The 25868-nt window shown below is 46.0% G+C and overlaps 1 protein-coding gene and 1 non-coding gene across 4 annotated transcripts in view; both read left to right on the top strand.

Moving 5' to 3' along the window:
* FAM168A (family with sequence similarity 168 member A) overlaps positions 1-21429 on the top strand; it is a 221834-nt gene extending 200405 nt beyond the window's left edge. For all 3 annotated transcript variants that reach the window (XM_053560546.1, XM_053560544.1, XM_053560545.1), the window contains 5 exons: positions 3123-3248; positions 11330-11472; positions 13294-13468; positions 14933-15063; positions 15778-21429. In XM_053560546.1, the coding sequence (XP_053416521.1) occupies positions 3123-3248; positions 11330-11472; positions 13294-13468; positions 14933-15045 (557 nt within the window). In that variant the 3' untranslated portion in view covers positions 15046-15063; positions 15778-21429. The remainder of the gene's footprint in view (positions 1-3122; positions 3249-11329; positions 11473-13293; positions 13469-14932; positions 15064-15777) is intronic.
* LOC128566177 (U7 small nuclear RNA) lies at positions 8675-8736 on the top strand. The gene has a single exon (XR_008374467.1). It is a non-coding gene; the product is annotated as a U7 small nuclear RNA (small nuclear RNA).
* Positions 21430-25868: the final 4439 nt, after the last annotated feature.

Below are 25868 nucleotides of genomic sequence, written 5' to 3'. Positions count from 1 at the left end.
ATCCCCCTCTATTTCCTCCACCAAAGAAACCCAAGATGATTGCTTTTAAAATGGACTTCTTCTCCTACATTGTCTGCAAAACCACATCTTGATGTCTAACAAAGGCCCTGGACTCTACATGAAGTTCTGTTGGGTCTCCATTTCTCTTGCCAGAAGTCTCCTTTTAGTGTCACTTTCCTGCCCATGATTTCCTTCTCATTTCTCAACATCTGCTGTATATATTGCAGGCCATTAATGCAAGCTCAAAGTCAGCCTATAATAGCCATAGTTCTAGCCTTGGGTTAGCAAAAACAAGAGAGTCTCCTACCTTCTCTGGCCCTGGTACTTCCATGATTGAAGGAACCAGAGGCATTACCTGCTACCCTGGTGGGCAGAGGGGGTTACAGTGTTTCTTTGGAGGTAGAATATTCTTGTCCTGGTGGTATTAGACTGTATACAGGTATATTTTCTTCTCATACAACCCTGTCTTAACCTTAGCCCCTTGTTAAAATGTTTCAAGTATATCTGTTGCCAATGTGGCCCCATCTCCTGCTAATATATTTTAAAACACCCAATATCTATGACTCCCAAGACCTTACTACTTACTTGAGTGTAAAAAAATATTGCTAAAATCATTCTTTTTCCCATAAGTAGAAATTTGGGTTAAGAATGAGATTTGTGTTCCTTTGGCTTTTTTGTCTCGGTTGACACGGCTGCACACTTCCAAGTTAAATACAGCGTGAAAGGGCAGCGCCTGTGGCTCAGTCGGTAAGGCGCCGGCCCCATATACCGAGGGTGGCGGGTTCAAACCCAGCCCCTGCCAAACTGCACCCAAAAAATAGCCGGGCGTTGTGGCGGGCGCCTGTAGTCCCAGCTACTCGGGAGGCTGAGGCAAGAGAATCGCTTAAGCCCAGGAGTTGGAGGTTGCTGTGAGCTGTGTGAGGCCACGGCACTCTACCGAGGGCCATAAAGTGAGACTCTGTCTCTACAAAAAAAAAAAAAAATACAGCGTGAAAACTATGTTTAAAAAAAAAAAAATTAAAAAAGGAGATTGTGGCCTGGTTTTGTAAAAGTTTTAGGTAAAACTACAATTGATTGTTTTAGGAATCATTATTAAAAATTTCCTGCAAATCATAAAGCTATATCCAGGTGTTGAGCTTAGCCACTATGCACATTTTAAGTACTCATTGTGGCTGTCCAGTTCTATGATGTGTTCTGGCATTTTGTAAGCTGCTCTGACTAGCAATATATAGATTCATTTAATGTGTTAACATTGGTTAATAAATGTATTAAAAAAAAAAAAAGAATATTTCTCCTGGCCAGGCGTGGTGGCTCACGCCTGTAATCCTAGCACTTTGGGAGGCTGAGGCCCATGAGTTGCTTGAGCTCACGAGTTCGAGACCAGCCTGAGCAAAAGCAAGACCCTGTCTCTACTAAAAATAGAAAAACTGAGGCAAGAAGATCACTTAAGCCTAAGAGTTGGAGGTTACTGTGAGCTTTGATGCCACGGGACTCTACCCAAGGCAACACCTTGAGACTCTTTCTCAAAAAAAGAAAGAAAGAATATTTCTCCTGGCTGGGCAGGAGAATTGCAGCACTTTGGGAGGCCAAGGCAGGAGGGTCACTTGAGGTTGGGAGTTTGAGACTAGCCTGAGCAACATTAGTGAAATGCCATCTCTACAAAAAATACAAAACTTAGCCAGATGTGGTGGTGCATACCTATAGTCCCAGTTATTTGGAGGTTGAAGCAGGACGATGGGTTGAGCCCGGGAGTTTGAGGTTGTAGTGGACTGTGATGATGCCACTGCAATCTAGCACAAGCACTAGAATGAGACACTGTCTCAACACAATGGAAAAAAGAATATTTCTCTTCTTTTTTTTTTCTTTTTGTAGAGACAGAGTCTCACTTTATGGCCCTCAGTAGAGTGCCGTGGCCTCACACAGCTCACAGCAACCTCCAACTCCTGGGCTTAAGCGATTCTCTTGCCTCAGCCTCCCGAGTAGCTGGGACTACAGGTGCCCGCCACAACGCCCGGCTATTTTTTGGTTGCAGTTTGGCCAGGGCCGGGTTTGAACCCGCCACCCTCGGTATATGGGGCCGGCGCCTTACCGACTGAGCCACAGGCGCCGCCCAAGAATATTTCTCTTCTAATGTTTGAAACTATAACAAGGGAAATAGTTAAAAAGTTAGGCATCTCCCTCCCCTTTGGAACCTTATTTTCTCTCTCTTTACCCTCAGGATACCATAAAGGTAAGTGTTTTAGTTACTCCCTGTTTTAGAGCATATGAATTATCATCTCTCAAATTTCTCAAGCTGAGCTTTGAGTCAGCCTAGGGAAGTCTCTCCAGATCTCAAACTGGGCCTCATTTCTATTTCACATGTGCCCCAATTGATGTTTATTGTCTTAAAGGCCCAGAACCTCATCCCTTATTCATTAAGAGCTATCTCAGGTAGGGCACTCCTTGTAGCACCTCACCAGGAGATACTCAGGGTATGCAAGAGATATGTCTATCTGGGCCCAGCTAAATGTACAGGAGGAGTTAGCAAGGGATGCCCCACTGGGTTGGTAGGTTTAGTAAAGCCATTTAAGTTAACATGGCCAGACCCTTTAGAAGAGAAGGTAGTCCAATAAGTTTCTTGTAATATGGTAATTATTTGTGGATCTCTCTTTGGAAGCAATTTGTTAAATACACAGATATATTAAAACTTATTAAATCCCCAGGTGAGATTCCAGAAACTAAAGAGTACTAAACTAAAGAAACTAAAGAGTACTTAGTTGGCCCACTGTATAGCCAAAGGCTCCAAAGTTGCTACCTGTTAATGGGAAAGTGGCTGAAGAATATACCAGAGCCTTAGGCCACAATGTCGGTAGTAGGTGGCAGTATTCATGGGCATCTTTGTAGTGATAGAAAATCCTGACTCTCTTAGTGTAAGTTCTTTGGTTTCAAATCATTTGGAAGAACATGCTAGCACTCCTCCCAAGATACTCACCCATCGCAGAAAGGCTGAACCATCCTGTGTGTCTGAATAGGCGCCTTGGGTTATATGTTTCTGTCCAGCACAAGACCCTTGCTTTGTGTCTGTGATTGGTGATACCCACTTCTTATTTCTGCCTAATGCCATTCTTGTGTCTTCCCTTAAGCAACTCTGCTGATGAAACAGGCCTGGCCACAGAACTCGTCCTCCTGTGGCACTGAAGGCACCTTCCACCTCCCAGTGGACACCGGGACCGAGAACCGAACTTACCAAGCATCCTCTGCGGCTTTCAGTAAATACAGCCTGTCTCCTCCTTTCCTTGTTCCCCTTGGTTGGGACTGATTTATTTCTTAGGAAGACAGGAAAGGGAACTTTTAAAAATGACATTTATAATATAAACTGCCTATGCAAAGGCAGGTTCTCCTGCCTATGCAAAAAATGGCCCTCCTCATTGAGGAAAGGTCATTGTTTCTGATCCTGCACCCAGCTTTGAGGAGACACAAAGCAGTGAGGGAGGGAGGTACCCCTCCTCCTGGCCAGCAAGTTCGATTGGGAAAAGACTGTTACTACATTTGGGGGGAAAGGAGAGAGGGCACATTCTGAAGGTCTGGGGTCTTTGGACAGAGAAGGCTCCTCCCCTAGCCCAGAGTTTCTTAACCTCAGCTCTGTTGACATCTGGACCAGATAATTGTTTGTTGTAGGGAACTGTCCTGTGCATTATAGGATGCTTAACAATATACCTGGCCTCTACCCACCAGTTATCAGCAGCACAACCTCACTGTGGCAACCTAAAGTGTCTCTAAACATTGCTGGATGGCCCCTGGGGGACAAAATTGCCCCCAGCAGGGGAAACACTCCCTAGTGGAAGCTACGCTGTGGGAGCAAGGTATGTATGGGGAGTCCTCAGAGAGGCCAGAAACCAGCCGGTCACATTCATCTGGAGGTTCAGTGGGGTAACTGATGCTATCGCCTTTCTATCTGATTGTTAACACAAAATGGTTAAATGGAAAATGAGGACCAATGTTCAGAAATTACTAAGTGGCATTTTGACTCTGTATAAGGAAGACCTTTGTGGCTTGTTGGCTGTCCAATAGAGGAATGACTGACTTTGGATGTGGTGAGTGCTAATCTCTTAAATTGGGCCAGCAGAGGTTGGACAAGCCCTCAGAAAGATGTTCCCAAGGAGGCCTGGTAGTCTGTGGTTTCATAAATTATTAGTCTACTAAATAAGTAGATTAGAAGAATTCATTGTGTTTTTTTTGTTTTTTGGGGTTTTTTTTGTCTTTTCCTTAAGACATCCAATGTCATTTTCTCCTTAGTTTTCAGTGCCCCAGATGTCAACATCAGCCTATGTTTATACAATATAATTCACCTTTTGGAGAATTTGCTTTCATGGTCACCCTCTCATTTAATCTACACTACTCTCCTATTAAGTTATTTGGGTGGATTTTCATCCCAGTTTGAAAGATGAGGCTCATGCCACTCAACCAGTGAACAGAGCATAATGGGAAAAAGTTATCACCCAGGTTAGGATTCTATTATTAACTTTGTTCGTGAGACTGATTTTACTCTTTTAAGAGAGGGATGTCAGCAGTAAGGAGTTTTTCCAGACACCTCAGGTAGAATTGAATGAACATAAGTCAGATTATATATTTAAGTGGGCATGTACATATTCTCTCCTACATCTACACACATGGATACAGATACACATAGGCACGCCTACTGTAGCATAGCAGAGAGACACTTAAGAAGGGAAACCCAAAGAGTTAGATTCTAGACTTGGTTCTGAATAACCTTGGATAATTCATGTCTATGCCTTGGATCTTAGTTTTTTCAAACTATGAAGTGAGAGAACTGGACTGGGTCATCTTTCAGTTCTCGGCAGCTGTTAGAGTCCTAATTCTCTCATCTTGGTGACATGAACTCAACATCCTACACCATAACAGGGATCTCCTCTCTAGCTCCCTTACCAGTAGCTGGCCAAAGAACCTTAGCTCACACATCTTCAAGGATAGGGTACCCTCCAGACGCCATCCTTTCCACAGTTGGAAAGTCTGAGTATCAGAAGGCCTTGCCTTCTACTATGTTGAAATTTTCCCGAAGTCCCATTAAATGTGCAGTAGCCACATCCTGTTGTCCCTTCCCAGAAAGGTTGGGACCAAAATGTACCCCTCTCTTCTAAGTAAGTGATGTGTAAACCTGTGCCATTTTTTTTTTTTAAATTTCAGATTAATATGAGGGTACAAATGATTGGGTTACAATGTTTGTGTCTGTTAGGTAAGGTCCTTACCCAATGTTTGTGTCTTTTAAGTGTGCCATATCTTACATTGTGCCCATTAGGTGACAACATACCAGTCTTTGCAATTTTTTTAAGAAAATTGGGATTGACTGACCACCCCACACCCATAAGGTCCCTCCCAGCATTCAGATTTTGTGGCTTCTAGTGCTACAGAAAATTCAGGGCAGTTTGACAAATTCAGTTCAATTTCACCAACACTTGTTAAGCCTGTTTGTAATTAGGTCTCTCCTACTTACTCATCACTCTCTTGTTCAGCTACCAACAAGGAGACTTAGGGGTCAAGGCAAGATTCAGACATAGAGCTTTGTTTCGTCCAGACATATAAATGTGATGATCAATAAACCGATTAGTCTAAAAGGCATCTGTGATGTGAGATCAATGCCTTTGAAGGTGGTAGGGGCGCTACAACTGAGAAAGATTTATAACAGTGAAGAAGGATTGAAGAGAAGGCTATAAAGGTTTTAGCTTGCTACTGTACATACTCTCTTTATTATCCTGCTTGATGGAGCCTAAAATTAAGGTTAGGAACCTGAAAGAACAGGATGTCATAAACAAAGCCTCTTTTATAAGGCAGAGATGGGACTTTTTTCTCTCAGGAGAAAAAAGGTTCAGTGAAGTGAGGACACAAAGACCAGAATAACAAATGCCCAGGGTTGGACTGTAGAGACCTTTGACTCAGCAAGATCTCTGCCCCAGGGCATGGTGAACTGTGAATTCTGTGTCTACCTCTGCACTGGTATGTTGTGCAATTTGGGGAAATTGCCTATGTGGGCTCCAGGTTCTTCCTCTGAAAGGAAGAAGGTTGAATGCAAGGCTCTACTATCCTTAAGGCTTAATAATTAATATTAAGCCGGGCGGCGCCTGTGGCTCAGTGAGTAGGGCGCTGGCCCCATATGCCGAGGGTGGCGGGTTCAAACCCAGCTCCGGCCAAACTGCAACAAAAAAATAGCCGGGCGTTGTGGCGGGCGCCTGTAGTCCCAGCTACTCGGGAGGCTGAGGCAAGAGAATCGCGTAAGCCCAAGAGTTAGAGGTTGCTGTGAGCCGTGTGACGCCATGGCACTCTACCCGAGGGCGGTACAGTGAGACTCTGTCTCTACAAAAAAATAAATAATAATAAATAAATAAAAATAATTAATATTAAGCCTTAAGGTTTAATAATTCTAAGACTTCAGACTTAGAATTCCTTTTAGCATAGCCAAGCCTCCACTGAGTGAAGGGAGTCTAAGTTCATTTGGATAAAATTCATGAGGCTTTTTAACAGCTTCTTTTACTTAGATGCACAAAGTAATAAACCATAATTTTTGTATTACCTAATATAGCCCGAGCTGTATAGCTCCAAGGGAATTTACCCCATTCCTTAATAGTGTTGACAGGACCACCAGTCAGTTATGCAAAGTTTTCCTCAGTGATTTTCTCATAGAGGTCTTCTGAAATACTCAGAGAATTGGAATGTCAACACTTGAAAGGCCCTCTGATAGTATCCAGTACAAATGAGAATACTCCCTGAGAGAGGAATTGACTGATAGAGCCCAGGATGAGGGTCCCTGGGCAGCTTCTGCAGCCTTATGTAAGATCCTCCTGACATAAATGGTAGCCTGGAGAGCCACTGTGGTTAGAGAAAGTGGCACTGAGTCCTGGGTGGTCCCTACAATCAGTCTCTCTCTTTTGGCATCTATTTGTTATCTCATCTGTGAAATGTTCACATTGGTCTTTCTTTCTTTTCTTTTCTTTTTTTTTTTTTTGAAGCAAATATTTTGTTTTATTTTATTATTATTATTATTATTATTATTTTTTAGGGATTTCACAGGGAGTTTATTGACATCTCCTTATCAGGAGCCTTTAGTCATTTCTATTTCCCTGCGGCCCTCTGTGGGCCATTTTTGTGCAAGATATTTCCTTTTTTTCTTTCTTTCTTTCTTTTTTTTTTTAATTTCAGGTTTATGTGAGGGTACAAACAACACTGGTCTTAATGATCTCTAAGATCTCTCCTAGCTCTGCAGTTCTGCTTCTCCCACTTCAAACTATCTGGACAAAAAAGCAAGGCCTTCTTCTGCAGCATCATCTCTTTGGCTGCCAAGGGTGTTTTGGCTGCTGATTTGTATTCTGAGTATGTGTGTGTGTCTCATTTCATAACATGAAAAAAGGGAAACATTCTCAGACAAGGTTATTTTTAGATATGGAAACCAAATTCTACTGCAGTTTCTTGGAGCCTTTTGATTTTCCTCAGAGGGATAGTCTCAACACTTTGTAAAGGGTTGTCCTTGTGGCATAGAGGAGGTATTGCAGCTTCCCCCGGGAAGACAAAAATTTCAGAAGCACATTCTCCAGGAGCAGAAAGGAAAATCATCAGCATCATTAGTTTGTTAACTTTAAAGAATCGTAAAACCATGACAGTTTAAGCCATAAAATGTTAGAGTCTGTGTTCTAAGTTAAACAGACCAAATTAAGTTTCCATCTCCTGTAGTCTTTCAGATATGCCTCCAGGCTCCCAGGACAGGAAGCTTACCATCTTTCTATATGGTGAGAGAGAAAATAATAATGACTGATATTTATGAAGTACTCATGTCAAACACTGTTTTGCGTGCTTATTAATTAATATGTTTATCATGGGAACCTCATGAAGAAGGTAGTCGTACTATCCATCTGCATTTTACAGATGAAAAGACTGATATATTCTACAGCTGTTAAATAGCAGAACTAGGGTTGGACCCATGCTTGTACCGTCTGCTCTGTGCTGAAAAGCTTTCAGAGACAGGCATCTTCTCATCAGGGATGTCCTACTTTCCTGCATAGAAAAGAGGTAGGACTCTCTGTACCTTGTTCCTTTAAATCAGGGGCCAGCTAATTTTCCTGAAAAGGGCCAGATAATAAATATTTTAGGCTTTCCAGGCCATATGTCTCTGTCAAAACTACCATTGTATCAAGGAAGCAGCTACAGAATGAGCATGACTGTTACAATAAACTTTACTTACCAAACAAGATGCAGTTACAAAAAACCATGGCTGAAGTTTGCCTGTCCTAAATGTTAACAGTGTAATAAAAGATTTTTTTTTTTTGGTAGAGACGGAGTCTCACATTATTGCCCTTAGTAGAGTGCCGTGGCGTCACACAGCTCACAGCAACCTCCAACTCCTGGGCTTAGGCGATTCCCTGGTCTCAGCCTCCCGAGTAGCTGGGACTATAGGCACCCGCCACAATGCCCGGCTATTTTTTTGTTGCAGTTTGGCCGGGGCTGGGTTTGAACCCGCCACCCTCGTTATATGGGGCTGGTGCCCTACCCACTGAGCCACAGGCGCCACTCATAATAAAAGATTCTATGGAAAAATGAATTTGGGGGATATAGTCTCCTGTATATCCCTATCTTAGAGATTTCACAGTTCTCTTATCTTTAAACCCTATTTAAAAAACCTTCTCAGGGTTAGTGTTACTTCTGTTTTGAAATTTGTCTAACAGGCTTTCTGGTTTTCATTTGAAAACCCCCTAAAAAAATTTAATTTCTCAGGGTCATGGTATTAAAAAAAAAACAGACCTTAGCCGGGCGTTGTGGCGGGCGCCTGTAGTCCCAGCTACTCGGGAGGCTGAGGCAAGAGAATCGCTTAAGCCCAGGAGTTGGAGGTTGCTGTGAGCTGTGTGAGGCCACGGCACTCTACCGAGGGCCATAAAGTGAGACTCTGTCTCTACAAAAAAAAAAAAAAAAAACAGACCTATTTAATCTCTATTTTACATTGCTATGTCACAAACTTATGGAACTACAGAACTCTTCTTTTATTCTTTACTTTAGCAAAACAACTATCAAGATCCCTTGGAACTACTAGTCTGTTGTGCATATCTGGGACATGTCCATCTTTGGTTTATCTATAAAAGCCCTTTCGTTTGTTTGTTTTTTTTGGTTTTTGGCCAGGGCTGGGTTTGAACCCGCCACCTCCGGCATATGGGACCGGCGCCCTACTCCTTGAGCCACAGGCGCCGCCCAAGCCCTTTTGTTATATAGATAAGTAAACTAAGTACCCTTCTAGATGTCTGCAAAGCTAGACTTCCCATCTTCCCCTACAGTCTCTTTTATTTCTCATCTCAATATTAACTCCACAGTCTAAAAACTTTGAGGAATCTACTGCAAACTTCTCCCTCAGCTGACTTGCTTTTCCACTTCCAGTCAGTTCCTACTTTGTATTAATGTTACCTTCACTTTAAAGTGTCCTTTCCACTCCGTCTTCATTGCCATTTATTTCCCAAGCAACACTGACCACAAAACTAGTTTTTCATGGAACAAACTGTGGATATGCAGGTGGAAAAATAAATGACATGAGTCCAGGGAAGAGGACAAGACATCTTTTGTGGCAGCTGAACAGCAGTTCTCCTATCCTTCTGAGTCATCAGGGGCAGAGGGTGCCATGCCAAAGCTGGTTGAGGGTGCTCAGTGATATAGACTGAGAGGTATCTGTGACATGTGTAGCTTGCTTTTACTTGGGGTTAAGATAGAAGAGACCCAGAATCTTTAGAACCATGGAATTTTAATTTAGGAAGAGATCTTCATTCTTGGCCTCCTGATTTTACAATGTGAGCAACTAAGGCCTAGAGACTTGGCAGTGTCACTATAAATTAGAGGGAAAGCTAGAACTGAAGGCTAGATCTCTTCACTTTGAATAAAGTACCTTTTCCATTCTGCCCCCAAGTCCCTTACAGAAACAGTACCTTGGAGCTGAAAGGGCCCTTGGTAAGCATCTTGTGGGTGAAAAAGCTGAAGCCTGGAGAGGTTCGGTGATGTCAACCAGACCTACACAGGATGGTACTACAGGGAAGAAGCCACCCTAGCACCTCACTACCAGGGCTTCAAAGCCTAGGCCTCCTGGCATTGTCTCTTCAACTTAAAGAGAGCTTAGAGTCTTTAGAAGTTCCTAAAAAGACTTTTACTTTCTGAGCCCCTTGTGTAAAAGAGGATTGAGATCACTTGATGATTACTTGTGTTGAGTAGAATGATTCCATTTTGTGATCCTAGGAGGAGACAATCTTGTTCCTGAGTGAGTCATGTTTCAAGTTTTTCCTGTTAACGTAGGATCTGCCTCTTTTCCAGAGGATTCAAAGGCAGTACCGTTTGTTTGCATGGCCAGCTGTGAGCCTGGCTTCTCAGCCCTAGCCTTTGTCCATCGTGCTGAGGTACATGGCGTGGGTTCTGGGGTGATGTGAATCTTTGTGATCTCTGACTTCAGGCCCTGCCAGACCTCAGGCCCCAGGAGGAGGAAAAGCTAGCTCTATAGAGCAAACAATTTTAACATCCTAGAAGATGAAGATCTCTGAGTGGTGTTTTTTATGGGGTTTTCACCTTCAAACTTGGTGAGGAAGAAGGGGGACATGGTGGAGAGAAGTCTAAAAAGGGAAAGAGATGTAGGAGAAAAAGAAATAGAGCATGAGTAGTAAGAGAGAAGATACCCCAGAATGCTTAACAAGGAGCAGAAAAGCACAAAGACAGAGTAGCAATAAGGAATCAGTATCAGCCCCGACAACATAGCAAGATCCCATCTCTACAAAAATGTAAAAAATTAACTGGGTGTGATGGCACATGTTGGTAGTCCCAGCTACTCGGAGGCTGAGGTGGGAGCCCAGGAGCTTGAGGCTGCAGTGAGCAGTGATAGCAATAATCATGTCACTGCACTCTAACCTGTGAGACCCTGTCTCTTAAAAAAAAGTGAGTGGGTTGAAGGGCTTCCATCTGTGTACACCTGCTTGTCTCACACACACAGCTCAGAAGTTTACAAACTGCCAAGTTTTCAAAGCTGAAAAAGTCCCATAAATGACCATCTGGTTCCAGCCTCTTATTTTATAGATGAGAGCCCGGAGGGCCAAAGAAATAAAAGATGCCCAGAATCATACATGCAGCCCTGTGCACCAGGACTGAGGGAGGTGCCTCTGGGACCAGGGCTGTCTGGGTGGAGCCCTGTTCTCTATTTGTTCTCATCTGTGTTTCCAGCCTGGATTCAGCCCATCCTTGCCTAGGGAGTCATGACTGGGGACCTTCTGCCTTCTAGTAATGCTGTTCTGCCTACTAACTGGAAGTCTTTCTTATTGCTTTGGCACAGGATATACTGCAGGGACACCATATAAAGTCCCACCGACCCAGAGTAATACTGCTCCGCCCCCCTACTCCCCATCACCCAACCCCTATCAGACGGCCATGTATCCAATCAGAAGTGCCTACCCCCAGCAGAATCTGTATGCCCAGGTAAGTGCATATGGGCCCATGTCTTTTGCGGGTGGAGGAGCCCCCAGCTGGGAGTGTGGTGGAGTGGGGTGAGGTGGGGTGGAGAGGAGGAGAGGAGAGTTCATGGCTCTGGTCAGCCATCACTGTGTATCACTGAAGCAATATCCCTGCAGTCTGCTCACTCACTCAACTCTACCTCAGTCCCCAGAGGGTTGAGGCACAAAGTCATTTAGAGTAACTAAGAGTCCAGAATGTCAGGAGGCCAAGGGTCCCTAGAGATCCTCTAGCTCAACTTCTTTGTTAAACTAGCGGAGAAGCTGAGTCCCAGAAAGGGGAATGACTTGTCCAGGGTCACACAGAGAGGTACTGGTTGAATCAGGATGAAACCTCATGTGTCTTGGTCTTCTCTCCCTAAACCCCACATTTACCCTTCCTTGATATCAAGTCCATAAGACTAGTGGGGAGGACAGAGTGCCCAGGTTCTGCCACTATTGTATGACCATGACCGTGGGCAATTTATTCTCTCTTTCTGTGCATAAAAGGGCCCCATCTGGGCTCCTTTAGTGGAGAATATAAGTACTCTGAGGCAACTGGTATGAGACAGGGACTATATGAGGCTCTGGTGCACCTGTGACACATTCTTCTCGAGTGACAAGGACAACAATTTTTTAGTTTAAAAACCTGCTGTATTGCAGAGTAGGAGGTAAAACTTAAAAAAATTAAATGGGGTTTGAGATCAGTTTTTCTCATTTTGCTTTGGATTTGCTCTCAGACCACTGGGGTTACAAACCCACACTCTGTGGTTCGTTCTTAACATTATTTAGTGGAAACATTTGAGGATTTCTGGATTAGAAAGCTTTTAGGGGTCCCTGTCTACTCCCCCCAGAAGTCAGCAGGCCTGTAGATGGTGGCAGTAGGAAGCAGCCAGGTGATTCAGGCAGTGAGAAGTCACCTCAGACCACTGACTCCATCTTTACCTTTTTGCTTAAAGTGGGATAGGTAGTAAGAGACATCTTGGGAAACCATGTGCAACATTGTTTCAGTGTGTAAATGGCAGCATTTACACCAGTACCATAATACCTCTAATAATCCTTCAGTGCGTGTGCACGGTACCCTGAAGTTCACCAGCTTCATTCACATGCTTGGTAACTGATTGATTGTAGTCCCTACCTTTAATTGTAGGCAGTTTCAGCCAGGCATGGTAGCTCATGCCTATAGTCCTAGGATTCTGGGAGGCAGAAGTGGGAGGATTACTTGAAGCCAGGAGATCAAGACCAGCCTGAGCAACCAGTAATACCCCATCTCTACAAAAACTAGAAAAAATAGCTGGGCATGGTGGCAGCTGGGTATAGTCCCAGTACTCAGGAGGCTGAAGTGGGAGGATTGATTGAGGCCAGGAGTTTGCGGTAGGTTGCAGTGAACTGTGCTGGTGCCACTGCACTGTAGCCAGAATGACAGAGCGAGACTCTGTCTCAAAAAAAAGTATAGGCAGGGCATTTTATAAAAGCACATTGCAATAAAATATAAACATTTTAAATTGCTAAAGCTAAGATTAAAGGAGTAAAGTTCTTATCCCATTACATTGTCAGAGCAGTCTTAGAAGCAAGGCAGAACAGAGTGAAAAGCCTTATTTTTCAGACCCAATACTGAACTAACCATAGTCATGTGGTGAGGCAGAAGCAGTATCTTACCTGGGGCCCAGACCCTGTGTCCCCGGGCTGATGCTTCTCTCACTCCATCCCTTAGGATTTGGGAAGAACAGAGATTCCCCTTCCCTCTCCCTCTCTCTACATCCTACTTACTTCTCCAAAAGCCTGTGTGACCTCAGCCTCTTTCCTCCAGGGAGCCTACTACACACAGCCGGTGTATGCTGCCCAGCCCCATGTCATCCACCACACCACGGTTGTCCAGCCCAACAGCATTCCCTCCGCCATCTACCCAGCTCCTGTTGCTGCTCCCAGGACTAATGGTGTGGCCATGGGCATGGTGGCAGGCACCACCATGGCAATGTCCGCAGGTGAGGGCAACATCTGCGTCAGCGTCCAACCCTCTTCTCTAGGAGCTCATGGAGTGGAAAACACAGTCGTGGAATCAACTGCAGCATAGTCTGAGAAATCTTGTGTTGGGATTTTGGGAACTGAGAGGAGGGAGATAAATCTGTGTCCAGGGATGAAAGGAAGATTTCATCAAGAAGGGTATATTGGGCGTCACCTGCGGCTCAAGGAGTAGGGCGCCAGTCCCATATGCCAGAGGTGGCAGGTTCAAACCCAGCCCCGGCCAAAAATAAAAATAAAAAAGAAGGGTATATTGAGCTGGGCCTGAAAGGGTGAACAGAGGCTAACCAGGGAAGTGAAAAAAGGAAGAGCAACACAGGCAGGAAGAGCTTGAGTATGGCTCGTTCACAGAATGGAAAGGGTCCAAAGTTCCTAGGAAATAAAGGTAAGGAATCAGAGGGGTAGCTGGAGTGCCGGCAAAGAAAAGATGGTGAAAAGTCTTGAATACCTTTGGTAATAAGACTCACAAAGGGGGTTAAACAGGGGAGGGATGTTGGGTTTAAACATTCTCTGGCTGCAGGGGGGAGGCAGGATTAGAAGGAGAGAGCTAGAAGCAAGTAGGTCAATGAGGAGGCTGTCAGTGTTGTTTAAGGGAGAGATGATGACGCTAGGACTTCAGCAGCAGCAGGAGGCCCAGAAAAGAGGACACAGGGACAATATTATTTAGCAGGCAGGAGCTTAAGGACTTGTCCAAAAGGGATGAGAGAAGCCAGAGTCCCTGAGGACCCCTTCTCCCTTTCTGGCTGATGCCAGAATTTAGGGAAGAGCAGATTTAAGGATGTCTTTGGATGAGTTGATGCCTAAGGGGAAATGTGGACATTCTGATGAAGAGCATAAGAAGACAGGAAGGCTACGAATAACCTGTAGAGACCCAACTTTTAAAAAAACTAGCTAGGTCACTCTCTGAAGAAAGAAAGTACAAGGGGTAGAGGTGGGCGTTTTGATTTTATTCTGCCCCTAATGTAAGGGCATTGTGGAGGCCTCTCAACTCCCCAGATTAAATCAGCAAGCTCTTGGATCTCTGCTCAGTGCCAGACTTCTTGTTCTGGTCCTGGGGACCAGATATCAGTAGATCAGACCAGAGGTCTGCCCTTTAGGAACACGCAGGTTATTGTGGGAAATACAGCCACAGACACCAACAATAACTACTCAGTGTATTTGTGATAAGAGAAGCACACAGAGACAAGGAACAGGAGGCCTCCAAAGAAAAGTGATTGACTTTAGCTTCAAGCATCAGCAGAAGTTCCCCTAAGGAGGTGAAGTGTGACAAGCTGGAGAAGAGCGGACAGTGGTTTATCAGGCAGGCAAGGGAGATGGGGGTGCTCAGTCAGGGTGAGCAGCCATGCGAAAGCCTGTGGTTTCATCCTTTTCATCCTGTGCCCTGGTGCAGCCTTGTCAGGTTTATTCTTCTCTCTCTGGATGCCCAGGTACGCTGCTGACGACACCCCAGCACACTGCAATTGGGGCACACCCGGTCTCCATGCCAACATACAGGGCCCAAGGAACCCCTGCGTACAGCTACGTGCCCCCGCACTGGTAAAGCCTGCAGCCCATCCAAGTGAGTGGGGCCAGGATGAGTGAGTGGGGAGGGGGATACGCATGGAACTGCCTCACAGCCTCTCCTTGAGTCTGGAGTACGGGTGTGAGCAGGGGCAGGTGACAGTTTTCATTGTCAGTTGCTTTCCTGTTCCAAGGTCTGTAATATTCTTTTTTTTTTTTGTAGAGACAGAGTCTCACTGTACCACCCTTGGTAGAGTGCCGTGGCGTCACACGGCTCACAGCAACCTCTAACTCTTGGGCTTATGCGATTCTCTTGCCTCAGCCTCCCGAGCAGCTGGGACTACAGGCGCCCGCCACAACGCCCAGCTATTTTTTTGTTGCAGTTTGGCCGGGGCTGGTTTTGAACCCGCCACCCTCGGCATATGGGGCCGGCGCCCTACTCCCTGAGCCACAGGCGCCGCCCAGTCTGTAATATTCTTAATAATAGAACTCTTTCAGCACTGTGAAATAAGAATCTCTATTTTTCAGATAAACATATACTTCAGCATTACTTAGCTAGTAAAAAGTAAGTGAATACTTAAGTTCCAGGCCTCTAGTACTGAATGCTTGGTGCTAGAATGCAACTTCCACAGGCAAGAAATAAGCAGCTGCATTGGAAATGCACAGAGAGCTCCATTTAGGGCTCCCAGGTTGAGGGGAAGGGTCTAGAAGCTTCCTCAAGTGGTCCCTGGAATATCACTGTCACTAATGGCTGTCCCTTTTGCCCCTCCAGATCTGGAGTCACACATTGTATGCAACTACTCAAGTCTTACACCGGTGCTGGAGCAGTTCCCTAGCAGCACCGCCTCTATTTGCAAGAAAAGACAACAGAAGTGCAAGGGTCACTTTATGCATCTTTAATGGTTTTGGTTTTTATTTTTGGTTTTTGTAAAAGCTGCTTTTTCTAATCTCCTGCCTCTCTCCCACTGTACCCCTCTTAGCCACTGCCCTTCTCAGTCTGTTCCCTCCTCCTGCCTGACCAGGCCACATCCCCTCTGCTCTTCTTTTCCTCCCTAAGTATCCTGTCCCCAGGGATCCCAGTCTAGTGGCGAGCAGAGAGTGGGGTTTATTGCAGTGGTTCAGCTGAAGTCTGTTTCATGTGAAGAACATAAGGAGATGTGGTCCTCGGGTCTAGGCTAGGAACTCAGAGCTGTTGAGCAGGCCACATCTCTGGGGACTTGTTCTTTTTTTGTTTGTTTGTTTTTTCTTAAGCAAGATTAATTCAGGACATTACTATGTCCTGACACAAATGAAATGTTTTCTGAAAACCATTGCAACAGACCAAGAACAAAACCACCTGTTTATGTAGGAGTGGTATTAGCAGCTTAATACCCCAGGCTGAGAACCTGGGGAAATCAGTTTTTCTTTAGGAGAATTTGGGGGAGGGTGGAAGGGAGGGAGGGCACTGTTGGGAAGGAGAGGGAAGAAGGGGAGAGATGCTTCCCTGATAGCTTTGGTTTGAAATAAGGTCTATGGCCAAATTGTGTGGGCCTGGACCTTCTGATTTGCACAGTGGTGTTAACTGACCTGGCACTTCCTAAAAAGGTGATTTTGGTCTCAGACCTGCCAAGTAGCTGCAGGGTGATGAGATCCCAGCATTCTGAGGCATTGGAAGGCCAGGTGCCCTGTGTAATTCAGACCTTGGTCTCTGATCTATAATGAACCCACTCTGATGAGGAGCTTTCTCCTCATTAGAGTGGGAACCTAGGGCATTTCTCTCCCTCTCCCTTCTGCCCTTCCCAGTGCCAAGGCTCACCTGTCTGTCTGTAGGGCTGGCAGGCAGGCCAAGCTTTTGGTTACCTTGTGCCACTCTGGCCAAAGTGAAGAAACCACATTCCAGGTGGGTGCAGGAGGCTCTGAAGGTCAGGATATTGAAGGAAAAGTAATAGCAATAAACATTTCATAGACTCATGGAACTGAAGGGACCTTAGCAATCATCTCATCCATTCCTCCATTTGACAGAGGAAACTGAGGTCCAGAGAAGAGGAAAGGACTTCCCAGACCTCACAGTAAATTAGCATTAAATGCAGCCTTCCTACCTAGTGGCATGTTGCCTATAAAAATTTACCTAGGGATGGATTGGCTTGGTTTTGTAAAAATTAAGTCAACAGCGCCCACACCTGGTGAGGTTTGGACAGTCTCTGGACTCTTGTTTCTGCTCTATTCCTCCATGGACTCCAAAGGCAGGGGCAGAGGCCACATGGGGGCAGATGGCAGGAACAGAAATTGCAAATGAAGAAATAGCATTTGGAAATTCTGTGAAGACATCTGGAACTTTCGTCCTGTGCTTGACTTCACCTCTAAAAAAAGGAGCAGGTGGGCTGGCCAAAAAAGGAGAGGCCATGCTTTTAGAACAGTATCCCCTCATCTTGAGAGGAGAGGAAGAGAAGGACGAGAGTGGGAGTCGCCAGGAGAGGAGGACAAGGATGAGGCCCAGGAGACATAGGCTCATCTGGGAGAAGAGGGACCCCTGGGACAAGGAGGCCCCTGCTAGTCTCAGCAAGGAGCCTGGATTGCCCAACACCTGCACCCAATACCTGGCTGGGCCAGCAGTCCCTCTGGGCATAGGGCAGGAATATTTTACTGTACAAAATGAGATCATTGACAACATTTGGGACTTTTAAATAATTATTTTCATTTTAAATTCATGCAAACTTGGACACACCCTTCCCTCTGCTTCCCATGCTCTCCCTAAAGGAGAAAAAAAAAAAAATCAGGAAGCCCTTGGGCTGGAAGGACCTCAGAAGCTCTCCAGCCATTCCAAGAGGGCAAAGCACATCAGCATCCTTGTCCCAGAGCCAGGAGTTTGGGAGCCCACCTTCCTGGGCTTTCAGGAGACTTCAGGACCAGTAAGAAAAAATCCAGCTGTTCTAAATGATCTGTTCTGGGGTGCAGATGAGGTTGCATTTTAAAACCACAAAGTTTTCCAGTATTAATCCATTTTTTGCAAATACCTCCTCCTACCCTCTTTGGTTTTGTAAAGGTGGGTGAAGGTTGTTCTAGATCATGTTGTACGTGTTTGAAAAATGCCAAAATAATAATAATAATGATAATAATAATAATAGGAAACTTTGCATTTGTCAGGTGTGTCATAGATTTCAAAGCACTTCACAGCCTTTAATTTATAGACCCTGAGAGACAGGGTTAGGGTTAACATATTACACCCAATTGACAAATGAGGAAAACAGGTTATAGAAGGAAAGGGAACAGGCCCCCATTGAGCAGAATGCTGGTGTTCTGACAGGCTTCCCGGGATCCTGCTGCCTCCAGATGGGCTGGGGTGGCATCACAAAGAGGAAGAAAGAAAAGGAAGAGACCTAGGGATGACCTGGCAACTTTCATTCTTTCTACACCAGTAAGTAAAACTAACATGTGGACCCATAGTTCACAGAGCAGTGTAAAATAGATCATCTGTTTAACTCTATAAAATAGAGATTATTCCTCCCATTTGATCCATGAAGAAACCAAGGCTTAGAAAAGTGACTTGCTACTAGTAAGTGACAGAGCTACTTGAATCCCATGCTGTCAACTTTCTCTTTCCCCTCCAGTCTGATGCCACATAGGCTCATGTACTGAGGCATTTGTACTCTGCCTGTCTTCGCCCCTACTATTTAATTCAAGAGCAAAAGGGGTTCTCAAGGTGAAAATAAGGCACTGAAAGGCTGTGGTCTGGAACAGCACCCCCTTTTCAGTATGAGCACCAGAGCCTCAGTTCAGTTGGCCTCACCCTCTTGCTTTGATGGAGATCCACAAGCCTGGCCAAGCTTGGTGAGTCACTGCAAAGGGACTGAGACCAGGGGTAGTCAAGTATGTCTGGTAGCCTGAGCACAGCTTTTAGTAAAATCACAGGCATCTGGTGGGAGGTACCATAGATATACTCCAGAGATTCTGGATGACCCAGTGGTCAAGCTGGATGGAAGATCAGCTCAGGAAGGGCACTCTCACTGTAGGAAGGCAGCAGCCAGAGTGGACAGGGGATGTGTTTATGTGATACAGTGAACTATAGCACTGGCACCAGCACGCAAGCCCCTATCTCCTACCCACCTTCTCCCCAGGTGCAACACTGTGGTGGGCAGGGTCAGAGTGTAGGTGGTTCTAGATACCAGTCAACCCTCCTGGCTTTTCCCACTTCTTTCTGACTCCCTCTACTCACTAGCCTGGGACCTAAGAATTTTGAATCTAGAGGCTGGATTGCCCCCAGATAGTGAAAGCCTGAAATAAAATCTTTTGCCACATTTTGAGAAATACATATATTTAATTTCTTCCCCATGAGATAAAACCGTATTGTTCCCTCTCTTTCTTACCTGGCAATGACCCCGAAATAAATATCCCCTTCCCTGAATATTTAGCAGGGGCACACAACACCTGTCCAAAGCAAAGTACTTTGACATGGATTGCCAAAATCCTAATTTCACAGATGGAAAACCAGGCTCAGAAAGCTTAAGAAACTTGGTCAGTGGTCACACAGCTAATTAGGGAAAGAGCCAAATTCGAACTCTTCAGGTCTGCTCTTTCTGCTGTCACCTGTTGGGTCTCTGAGTGGCAAGCATTAAAGGAAGGGCTGCCTGTCTCTCTCCAAATAAAAGAAGACTCTGCGAAGACCTGGGAAGCTGAGTCCTCTCAGCTGAGCAGATTTTTATGAATTGTTGCTTTGGACCAGGGCCTCTGATGGGCCCTGTGGACCCAGAGGCAAGTCCCACTGGAGGCACATGGAAATGAAAATCTGCAACAAAAGGCCCAGCTTGAACAAAACACTTTGGGGTTAGAATGCCCAGGATGCTCAGGACATGACCAGGGACAGCACCAAGCATCTTTCTATTGAAAGACTCATGTTCCTAAAACAAACAAACAAAAAGACCCATGTTCCTGGGAAGCCTGCACATCCTGGCTTTCTGACTCTTCAGATTCTGCCACTGCCCAGTGAGTTGGAAGGTTCCTCACAGGAACCTGGCATAGCCCCAAAAGGCCTTAAGTATATCGATTGAAGGCCTTGGGCTTATTTTTCCCATGAGTTAGAACCAGGACTTAGGGAAACTAAGCATGTAGGCTTCATGCATACTAATCCTTACCCTCAGCCACCTAAATTGTTCCAAATTCCAGGTATCCCACTCCAAGAGATCTGGTATACTCATTTGGAGGTCTTGCTTTGTTCTGAACCAAATGGCTTTCAGAAATAAATCATTAACACAAAAGTAGGACAGGCCCCTTGGTCAGTGGGTTCTAGCATCTTCATTCTTGACTCTGCTCTGTGGCCAAAGGGGATAGACCCTGCTCTGGGCCCTGCGATCTTCATCACAGCATTGGATCAGTCATTCCTGTATCACCATGGCATTCCTCCTCAATTGCACTTGAGTGAAAATACGCAGAAGCTCTGCTTTCCCAGCCTACTTGAGGATCAGGAGAGGGGCAGGCTGAACAGTGGGCATGGGCAACTGGGAAGCAGGCTTCATGCCAGTGTGCACACCTGAGCCTGTGGGAGCTGCATGCAGATTTGTCCTTTACTTGTCCAAGTACATCTGTCCTAGAAAACTCCTTATTTCTGAACTTAGGCATTGAGGGCCCAGCCTTCAAAATTCCTGACAGGCCAACTTCAACATTCCACGGCCAACCTTGTTTGAGCCAGACTTAGGTCCCAATCCCTCAGTTTCTTCAGTGGGTATTTTCTATCTTGCATGCCTTTGAGTGCAACCCAAAGGCCAACTGAGGAACCCAACAGTTGGGAGTGGCTGCCACAAAGCCAGAAAGGGAAATGATAGCACTTGCTTCCCTAATGGCTACATCAGTAGTCTCTCAATATCCTTGCCATGGCAGTGAGCCCCGTGCCCATTTCAGCCTGATAGAGGGGGGATTTTCCTTCTTCAAGAGAACTGACATAACAGCTTTGCAGATAAATACCAGCCCACAGGAATCAGCTGGGTGAAATCAGCTTTGGGCCTGACCCCAGCAAGACCAGCATCTCCAAGCTCCAGCCTTCCTCCTCAGGCCTAAGAGTGTCAGGGAAAGAATGGGACTGGCCAGAAGCCTTCTCCTGGGGTCAGCCAGATTGTCTGCATGTGGTGTGACTCAAGCTCCTGGTTACCCAAGGGTAGGTAAGGCTAGGCCTCTAGCAACTTGGAATGATCATTAAAGGCCCAAGAGCCTATCCCCATTCTAATTTCAAGCATCTGCATCCCTGTTTCATATCACATAACAGAGAAACCTGTTTTCATAGCATGTAACATCCCTGTGAAGAAAGCGTTGTATATGATTTTGTATTTTTTAATTCATTTTAATCTACAGGTTGGAATCTAATTTTTAAATTTTATTGGAACTCACATTTTAAAAAGAAATAAACATTTAAAATAATAATAATAACAATAATAAACCTTTGACCGGTGTCTTCCAAGTAGTTTGATCCAAGAATTTATAGGTGTTTCCAAAACACAGCCTGGAATGTAAAAATTGGAAAGCCCCATGGCCTTGCTTGTGTGTATGAAGTGTAAATCTGATTTTGTTTTGTTATTTTGGATTCTTTTGGGTTTTTGTTTCATTTTGTTTGGAAGATCAGATAGTGATCACTCTGAAAGACTGCAGCCAAGAATTTGTAACTATGATATTTACTGTAAGCTGTAGAACATTCAATAACTATTAAAAAAAAAAAGTTTCCAAAAAAAAAAAAAAAGTCCAGGTGACTAGATTGAGTGGTTTTTGGGGAAAGGAACAGATAACCAGCCCCTGGGCCAGTAAGTCCCCCAGGGTTCTCCCCAAGTTAATTCTAGTCGGGAAAAACCTATCCTGCATCTCATAGCAGACACAGCACGGGCCTGACCTCAGGGTCTCTCAGTTGATGGAGAGCTATGAAGTGGCAGCTTTAGCACCTGGACTCATGTGTGATATAAAGCCCAGTGAGGCCAGGAAGAGCTGACATCTGTTGAAAGCCTACTGTGTGGCTGGCACACTGGCTCACTCATTAATTCATATAATCCTTACAGGTTGATATGAGGCATTCCCTATTATTAGTCCCATCTTAGCCAGGGGGCATCTCAGGAGGTTAAGCATCTTGGCCAAGGGTACAGAGCTGGAACTCACCCTTGGTCTGGCTCCATAATCCAGGCAAATAATCTCCATGTTCTGTTCATCTCAAAGGAAGCAAGGCCTGAGCTTTTTTAAAGGATGGATTTATCAGAAATCAAGGGGGACAATTGAGGGAGGCTATGTGGTCTCCATCCAAACCATCAGTTGTTGTCAGTTTTATCTCCGAAACATCTGAATCTCCTGTCTCCCCTCTGGGCAAAGCCACTTGCCCTAGTCCAGGCACAGGCTTCTTTCCTGCCTTATCTGTCTATAATTTCCTCCTGAGCCTTGGCCCCTATAGTCCATGCTCCATGTGCCCACAGCCACATGTCCAGAATTCAGCCTCTTCAACTAGAGAGAAAATACACCAAAAGTGACCAAGTAACTTGGCTCACAGTGCAGCTGGAAATAAAACTCAAGACTCCTTACTCAGCGCTTCCCACCAAACCTCACCCAGTGCCTCTGCCCAGCCTTCCCTCCCGTCCTTGACCCAAACCCAACATGGAATCCATCCACTGTGGGAGGAGAGCAACAGGAATTGCTGCAGTTTTTCTGGTGCAAGAAGGGATTCTCTCCCAGAGGCTTCAGGTCACTCTGGCAGGGCTGAAGGCCAAGAACATGGTGGGAGGGAAAAACACATTGGGTGGAAACTTGAGCCCACCCCACCATTCTGACCCATGGGGGTGGAAAGTGAGTGGAGTGAGAGGATAAGCTCAGGATCCACCCCCAAATCCCCACCCTGACCTCCAGCTTCCATTTCTGCCAATGGCCTGCACCTATCTTGAACTACAGGAGACTGCAGGACGAGCTAGGAAAGCTTCCAGGTAAGAGTTAAGAGCCTTCAAGACCAAAGGCATCAAAACACATCTCTACGTGATTCCTCAGTTCTTCATCCCACTTTTTGGAGCCAGCCTCAACACCCCAAAGGACAGGTGAAGAAACTGAAACCAGGGCCAAAACTTTCTCCTACCTTTCTGCAAGCAAAAAATCAGGAAGAAGGGTCTAGAGAGGCAGTGTTTACTGTGATGGTGTTCACACCTGGCCTGAGAAGCTTGAACCCAGCCTCAGTCTGAGTACGTATACATCTACACACATAGTTGTGCTTCTCCCCAGGCTGGGTGAGCAGGTTGGGGAGAGGGTACCTAGAAACCATAGGCCAGCGTTCCCTGGGGAAGGAGGCTGAGGCCCAAGAGTAGGTTCTAGTCCACCCCACACATGGGTAATGTGCCCTCCAAGTCCTGGGAGAAGTAGATTGCTTGGCTGGGGGTCAGCCTAGTTGGGAAAGCCAAACTTTGAGATGCAGCTGATCAGCTGGCAAACTGGGGCCCCAAGTGCACTTGACAGTCCCAGGGGAACAGTTCCTACCTTGGGTGTACTGGCGATGCCTGCCAGTCCCCTACATCAGACACCCTGCCCTAGACTTCAAACCTTTGCTGGTCCAGAAAATTCCTCCTAAAGTCCAGCCTCCCAGTGTCCTTCCTCTCACCTAGTGCAGCAAAACCTTGTTTCCCTTTGTCCTCACAAGTGCTCCTATTCTTTTTCTGGCCACCTGAGAAGCCCCAGAGAGAGAAGTCTGTGCCCCAGGTACCCAGGGAGAAAGTGAGAGGTTGAATCCCAAAGTATACCTGCCCAGCCTCTGCCTAGGGCAGGAATTTTCTCTGTAGCTGACAGGTCAGGCCCCCACCGTGGCTTCTGCCCAGGAGAAAAGCCCTTGCCCTCTGTGAAGCCAGGCCTGCACTCCAGCATGGCTGCCCCTTCTCCACACCTCCAGGTTCTATCAAGGGTCAAATTACAGTTCATTCTCTCTGAGAAGGCCATTAGCATTTAAATGTGTCCCCTTCTTCCATATTTAGACAACATACTAAACACTAATAAAACCCCAAATTAAAAGTTAGTCCATCCCCAGAGCCTAAGGCCCCACCAGCCATGGCCTGGCACAGTTGGGCTTCTGCAGGGAACAGTCCACTGGGACCTTGCCCTGCTCTCACCACTCCCTTGGATGACCCTCGACAAGTCCCTGTGTCCACTCATGAGGGCATGCAGCACCTTTCCTTGCAGCACACTGCTTCCACACCCACTGTCCTGATGGCAAGGACACTGTCTTCTGGTTTTCTTTTTTTTTTTTTTTTTTTGTAGAGACAGAGTTTCACTTTATGGCCCTCGGTAGAGTGCTGTGGCCTCACACAGCTCACAGAAACCTCCAACTCCTGGGCTTAAGCGATTCTCTTGCCTCAGCCTCCCGAGTAGCTGGGACTACAGGCGCCCGCCACAACGCCCGGCTATTTTTTGGTTGCAGTTTGGCCGGGGCCGGGTTTGAACCCGCCACCCTCGGTATATGGGGCCGGCGCCTTACCGACTGAGCCACAGGCGCCGCCCTGTCTTCTGGTTTTCTTCCCACCTCCTTGGCAGTAGTTTCTTTGCCATGCCCTGGAGCAGCCCATGATCTGCCCTGGGCCCTTCCCCCAGGATGTGTCCCTTCCAGGTCCAGTGCCCACCTGAGTGTTTGTAGTTCTTGTCATCTAGGTCCACTTTTTGAGAGCTCTAGGACTTCACATCCAGATGCCTCAGCACATCCCTAAGGGTTGTGTCGCAGGTGTCCCAGGAGCTCCTGTTGCCCCACCAGCTGCCCTAATCTTTGACCCATCTCTTAACCAATTCAGTACCTGCCAGTTCTGCCCTAGGAATCTTTTGGACCCATCTGTCTTTCCACCTCTTTCCTGGATGGTTGCAACAGCTTGCCCAGGGTGCCTCTGCTCCTGTTCCTCTACTCGCCACACTGTGGCCAAGAAGGAGCTGATGAATCATGCTTCTCCCCCTTCCTGAAGGATTGGAGGCTCCAGGGCAGGCATCCTTGGCATGAGGCCCACGTGTCCATTCTGCACCCCCTTGTGTGGGTGCCTGGCCTTTGCATGTGCCATTCCCTCTCCATGGAACACATTCTCTCCTCCTGCACTGTCCAGTCCTGTCCTCCTTACTGCCACTCATCCCCCAGGCTCCATGTAACTGCCACTTCCTCTAGCGCTGCACTGTGCAGTGCAGCAGCCACCGGCCGCATGTGGCTGTTGAGCCCTTGAAATATGCTAGTTCATATTAAGATGTGTAAAATACACACCAGATTTCAAAGCAAAGAAAAATAGCTAATGCATAATTTTTTTTTTTTTTTGAGACAAAGTCTTGCTATGTTGCCCTCAGTAGAGAGCTGTGGCATCACAGCTCACAGCAACCTCAAACTCTTGGGCTTAAGCGATTCTCTTGCCTCAGCCTTCCAAGTAGTGGGGACTACAGGTGCCCCCACAATGCCCAGCTATTTTTTGGTTGCAATTGTCATTGTTGTTTAGCAGGCTGGAGCCAGGAGTGAACCCGCCAGCCTCGGTGTATGTGGCCGGTACCCTACTCACTGAGCTATGGGCGCTGAGCCTAATTCATAATTTTTATATTGATTTTACGCTAGAATGAAAATATTTTGAATATACTGGGTTAAAAAAATATTAAATTAAGTTCCCCTGTTTTTACTTTTTGAAATGTGGTTATTAGACAATTTTAAACCATATAGGTGGCTCACACTCGATTTCTACTTGATAGCCCCAACCCTAGGCCAGTGTTTTTCAACCTTTTTTATCTCACAGCACACTTGAACCCACAGTTAAATTTCTATGGCGTACTTAAATTATGTTGATCAAAAAAAAAGTACAGGGCGGCGCCTGTGGCTCAAGGAGTAAGGGCACTGGTCCCATATGCCAGAGGTGGCGGGTTCAAACCCAGCCCCGGCCA

Source organism: Nycticebus coucang, chromosome 14 (assembly GCF_027406575.1).
Source record: "Nycticebus coucang isolate mNycCou1 chromosome 14, mNycCou1.pri, whole genome shotgun sequence".
In the NCBI taxonomy this organism is placed as follows: domain Eukaryota; kingdom Metazoa; phylum Chordata; class Mammalia; order Primates; family Lorisidae; genus Nycticebus; species Nycticebus coucang.
This window is presented reverse-complemented; position numbering and strand designations above follow the sequence as displayed.